The sequence below is a fragment of the Rhinatrema bivittatum genome, chromosome 19 (genome assembly GCF_901001135.1).
Source record: "Rhinatrema bivittatum chromosome 19, aRhiBiv1.1, whole genome shotgun sequence".
In the NCBI taxonomy this organism is placed as follows: Eukaryota; Metazoa; Chordata; class Amphibia; order Gymnophiona; family Rhinatrematidae; genus Rhinatrema; species Rhinatrema bivittatum.
Genome location: NC_042633.1, coordinates 20,048,971 through 20,054,970, shown reverse-complemented (window position 1 = coordinate 20,054,970; position 6,000 = coordinate 20,048,971). Strand labels below are relative to the sequence as shown.

Sequence of the window (6,000 nt, the reverse complement as noted above, 5' to 3'; positions counted from 1 at the left end):
GCATCCACTTTAGGGAAACACAAACATACTCTCACTGCTGGATCCAGCAGGTATAGTGCTTCTAAAGCCCAGCTCCCTTTAAAACTTGCTTCTGGGGCATCCCATTTCAGGTCAATCAACTCCTGGATGGCTTCCAGTACTGGGAAGTAGCAAGAGGCTTTGCGCGCAAGGAAGTCGGAATGGGATTCTTCTTTGGTTCCGTCAGATTCCATTCCAGGAACTCCTGGCGTTTTCAGGGTATTGGAAACCAAGTTTGGCAATTCATGTCCGCATCTGCTGGAGACTGAGAAACCCTGAAGGGCGGAGGTCACTGCAGGGGTGTATCTAGGGTGACATCAGCTTTGAAACCTGACTCAGTCTCCATCTGCTGGTAGGGAAGCATAAACCCATTGGTCCTGAGTCCATCTGGTTACATGCTAGTAAATGTGGTCGAAGTACTGCAATTTCTTCCCGAGAAGAAGTTTTTGATTAATAATTTCTATTATATAACTGATAAGAAGGTGGTTACAGGTAGTAGGACAGGAGGCGGGAATTCTGCTCCCGATCCCAAGCCCGAACCTTTCTTTACGGATTTCTAATGATAGCGTTGTCTACTAGAGCACCTTTTGTGGTTTCTTTTGCATTGACCTCTGATAAAATATTTTTCAAGCAGTACTTTAAGTTTAAGGAGTCTATTTTGTGGTCAAAGTTGTGATTTTTCCTGATATTTCTGGAGAGACACAGATCAGAAGAAAGCAATTTCTTCAGTTAAACCTCAGGTTCTTTCTATCGGTGCCATGTTTTATTTACATTTTCCATGTAAATGTATTATATAACATATCAGAAGAACACATTTGTATTTGTAGACCCAGTTCATTTGGAAGCTGGGTAACTAATAGTTTTAGTAGGTATGATTGAGAGCAGGCAGCTTCATTTATGGGGACTATGAATGTTTACCGAATAAGTGTTTCTTTTTTTATATACACAGATGCATCCATTGTGAGCACCATTGTGGCATATAATCTTTTTTGTTTATTTGTGTTCCTTGTACTATGAATTAAACTAATAAAGAATTTTAAAAAACAGGCAGAGCAAGGAGAGGACATATACTAAACTGCTGGTGCAGTAGCATTTTTTTTTTTTTTTTTTTTTTTTTTGAAGGGAAAGAAATAGACCCTGCCAGACTGCACAGTGACTAAGGCCCACCACACAGAAGGCAGACAAAGGAAAGAAGAAAAAGTAAAAGAAATAAAACTACCGTAACGTAAAGGAAAGAAAAACAGCTGCAGCTCTAGAAAAAAGTCACTTACAAAAAACACCGAGGAGAGCGCAAAGCTGAATACCCTGAGACACATGGATCCCGCAACCACATGACGCCGCGGAAAAAAAGATCGAGGGACTCTGCCTAGAGGGCAGGGTGATGACTGCAGCTGCACATGCTCAGTAGGGCATGTTTGAAAGCTCTAGAATCTTTGAGATCAAAGGTCCGTGCCGGGCTCCATACGACGTCACCCATGTGCGAGGACTGCCATCCTGCTTACCTCTAAGAAACATAAGTCACTCTCCTTAGGCAAATCCTACGGTCTATCTTCCGTTCTGCATCTTCCATGCTCTATACCAAGACTCCAGCACATTCACCCTCTGCTGGACTCAACCATGACAAAAGCTATTCCTTTTCTCCCTAATCAAGATCCCAATACCCACCTTCGCCAACAGTGCCACAATTCCCGCCAATGTGCCGACACAGGAAAGTAGTTCTGCAGTAACTTACCAGATCACAAACAGCCAAGACCCAAAGATGCTGCTGTTGTAAAAATGCTTAACAAAGGAAAATAAAGACCTTAGGAAAAAACACAATCTTTAATAGATTTTATAATTTAAATAATTTAAAGCTTGAGAAAAAAAATAAAATGAACTGTAACAAAGCATTTCTTAAAAAAAACCACAAAAAGGAAAAAGGAAAAGGATATGGGATAATTCCCCTCCCATCCCCTCAAAATCCATAGTTCACACATCAGAGTTCACAGACTTCATTCAGACCCTTCCACACCCCTTCCCACCCCTAAAGCCTTCTCAGAGCTCTTTTCTTGTCAGTCTTCTTCTTGGCTGCCAGTTTTTTGTCCCGGTCTCCAGCATGTTTCTTGGCCATAGGCCCATCGCCCGTGGTAGAGGAGGAACAAGGGTCAGCAGTAGCTGCTTGGTCTTTGACTCGCAGGCTGCAGGCCTGGGCATGGATTTCCGTCATGAGCCGGGCCCGGGCCGCATATTCCTCGTAATTCTCCAACAAAAGGCGCCCTGCCTCTTCATTAAGCGCAGACTCTGGGTTCGGGTGAATCAGCAAACATTTTATTGTCTGAGGGGGGGAAACAAAAAAAAAAAAAGAAGGAACTGAGCGCAAACTGGCATTGTTCACTGACAAGATATCCCCACCACCCCCCCCCCCCCCCCCTGTGAAAATAATGTCCAAAAGCCTACAACTCTTGTTAGCAGGGTGGTCCATGCTAACTGGAACTATCACTGAGAATAAAAATATTCAGGAGCCAGTGATTGAATAGATTTCCAGGAACATGGGATGCTGCAGAAGGGAAACTAGGTGGTCACCAACAAGCCCTGGCTTGCTTCTAGGCCTGGAGAGGCTTGAGGATATGCGCAGGAATACAGAGTCTCTCACCCCTAGGCCTGGAAGGGCTCAGGGGACAAGCACAGGAATACAGAGCCTGTCACCTCTAGGACTAGAGAGCTCTTTTCCATCATCAGGTCAAATCCAACTTGCAATGGCTGAAAATCAACACAATCTGCCAAAAGTTATGTATGTTCTAAGGTTGCCGTATGACTGGCCATACCCACCAATAACACATGCCTGATGCCCAGCTCCGCCTTCCAATCCTTCTTCAGAACATTGACACAGATTTCGCCGTTGCCTCCAACGTTGGGATGGAATATCTTGGTGAGAAAGTAGCCTTTGGGTGGTGCAGCTGGAAAATCCTTTCCAAGGATTAGTTTCATTCTGAACAGCCCCCCGGCATACGGCGTCCCCTCTGCAAAAAAAAAAAAAAAAAAAAAGCAAGGTGGGTACTATGCGGCAGCACACCTAAATTTCAGAAAAACTACCGAGAGCACCAGCTAAGGTGCCAACCTCAAAGGGGCCATGTCAAGGCTGTGCAGTCAGGTTGGCCATTTGAAATTACTTACATTTTGATAAAGACTGAATCTTAACTGACAAGCAGCCCAACACCAATGTTTCTTTGTATACCATTGCTCCTGTCTACAACTTAACACACCTGGAGATCCTGCATTCTCTCTCGTGCTCCCGTTTTTCTCCCTGGCCAAAGCAGCAAGATGCCAGCTGCCAAAGAGATGTCATTTCTTTAATTATAAAAAACAGTTCTTAGTTTGTAACTTTCCCTTTCGACCATGCCAGTTTCTAAGGGTGGGTTCCATCACGGCAATGTCAAGAGGATCCAACAGCATCTTCCACAGAGCCGAGATCATAAAAAGGTATCGCATGACAGAGTTGCCAACTTTCACAGACCAGGACCGGACACATGCTCACTTCCATAAAGTTTAATACATTTGCATACATTTTACATCCTGCCTGTGAACTACCTTCCATCCTCTCAGGGCAATGAAGGGGGACCCCTGCCACTCAGCTGCTCCCCATGGACAGGAGCTACATGCTAGCAGGATACTTCACCCTCAGTCACACATGCAGAACAGACAGGCCCTTGCTAAATACAGAATAAAGAGACCATAAAGTATAAATACAAACAGTGCAACTGAAAAACAAACCTCACCATTCTTCATAATACAATAAAATCAAGAAATAGAACATATCTATAAAACCATAGAAATAAGAAAGCAGAGCTGCTTACCTGTAACATGTGTTAGTCCTCACACATGGGTATCATCATCAGATGGAGCCCAGCGTGGAAAACTTATGTCAAAGTTTCTGGAACTTTGACTGTATTCTGAGCATGCCCAGCATGCATCCATGTGGGTCCCTCTTCAGTCTCATAACAGAATTACAATTAAAACCAAGAAACAGGAGAAACCCAACTCCATGGGGTGGCGGGCAGGTAGGTTTTGTGCTTTCTCCTAGGACAAGCAGAATGGTAGTCCTCACACATGGGTGAATCCCTAGCTACAGGCTGCTCCCTAACACAAAAGGGGACCAACAAGCACAAAAACCACAATGCTGTTGGTAACAGAGGGGGAGACAGCCTGAATCCAAACAATGGGCCCTACACAGGGAGAGAAGGGTTCTACACCTCAAAGAGGTTCCGAAGGACAGACTGGCCGAACCTACTGTCACAACAGCCATCCCTAGTGAGATGCGAATGTGTGGCAAGAACTCTATGTCGCAGCCCTGCAGATCTCCTCCATGGCAATTGCTCGCAAACGGTCCACTGATGTTGCCAAGGCTCTGACAGAATGAGCTTTGACTTGACCCCCAAGATGCAGTCCTGCCTGGGCATAACAGAAGGAGATTCAGTCCAATAGCCAACTGGATAGTGTCTGTCTGGCAATGGTAACTCCCAACCTATTCCTGTCAAAAGAAATAAAAAGTTGGGTGGACTATCTGGGGGCTGCTGTCTGCTCCAGGTAAAGACTAAGGCTCATTTGCAGTCCAAACTGTGCAGTGCTCATTCACCTTGGTACGAATGGGGCCCGGGAAAGCAAATAGGCAGGACGATTGACTGATTAAGATGGAAATCAATCACCACCTTAGGCAGGAACTTAAGGTGCATACGCAAGACCACCCTGTCATGATAAAACTTCATATAAAACGGATTAAGTCACTAAGGCCTGGAACTTGCTGACCCTGCACACTGAAGTGACCGCCACCAAAAATATGACTTCTGCGTCAGGTACTTCAGGTCACAAGAGGACTGTGGCTCAAAAGGAGCTTTCATCAGCTGAGCTAGCACCACGTTTTGGTCCCAAGACACAGTAGGAGCTTCAACTGAAGCAGGCCCCTGCACGAAATGTACAACTATCAGCTGTACAGAGATGGGCGTACCATCTACACCGTGATGGTATGCACTAATTGCACGGGGATGATCTCTACTGGAGTTGGTCTTCAAGCCAGCCTCCGATAGGTGTAGAAGGTAATCAAGCAGTTTTTGCTGGGGACAGGAGAACGGATCTAGGGCCTTCTGCTCACACCACAAGAAAACCTCCTCCACTTCAGCCCATAGGACAGTCTAGTGGAAGGCTTTCTGTAAGCCACCAGGACCTGAGAGACATCCTCAGAGATTGAGCGGTTGCAGAATTAACCTCTGAACATTCAAGTTGTGAGCGACAGGGGCCTGGAGGTTGGGATGCCACAGCCTGCCCTGATCTTGCATGATGAGATCTGGGGAAGTCCCCAGACTGATCGGTCTCCAGATGGACAACTCCCGAAGGAGTAGAAACCAGATCCGTCTTGGACAATGAAGGACTACGAGGATCATAGTCCCCTTGCCCTCACAAAGCTTCAAGAGTCTTTGTCACTACAGGAATCTGAGGATACGTTTACAGAAGAGCCCTGCCCCAGTGGCAGGTAAAGGCATCCGAGGCTGGTTTACCATCTGATTTGTACAGGGAGCAGAACTAAGTCACCGTCCTGTTGCAGGGGGATGTGAACAAGTCCCCATTTAGGTTTCCCCCACAGGTGGAAGATACTGCTCATTACCCTCTGGCCTAGAGACCACTCGTGGGGTCTAAAGGCATGACAGTCTGTCCGCTATCACATTCTCCGTTCCGGCCAGATACATGGCCCTCCGTACCATCCTGTGGGACAGTCCCCAGGACCAGATCTGGACTGTTTCACAAAACAGAAGGTACAACCCTGCGCCTCCCTGTTTGTTGACATACTATATCGCAACTTGGTTGTCTGATCAAGACAATTGTTGGACAACTGATCTCTGAAAGTTCACAGCACGTACCTAATCACCCGGAGCTCAAGGAAGTTGATCTGTGCTTCCTGGGCAGACCAAAGGCCCTGGGTGCGGAGCTCCTCTACATGAGCTCTCCACTCCA

At 46.2% G+C, this 6,000-nt stretch overlaps 1 protein-coding gene across 1 annotated transcript in view; it reads right to left on the bottom strand.

Moving 5' to 3' along the window:
• Positions 1-1,812: 1,812 nt before the first annotated feature.
• UBE2S (ubiquitin conjugating enzyme E2 S) overlaps positions 1,813-6,000 on the bottom strand; it is a 30,035-nt gene continuing 25,847 nt past the window's right edge. The window contains exons 3-4 of the mRNA XM_029585477.1: positions 2,827-3,017; positions 1,813-2,332 (exon numbers count right to left, since the gene is read on the bottom strand). Coding sequence (XP_029441337.1) covers positions 2,042-2,332; positions 2,827-3,017 — 482 coding nt within the window. The 3' untranslated portion in view covers positions 1,813-2,041. The remainder of the gene's footprint in view (positions 2,333-2,826; positions 3,018-6,000) is intronic.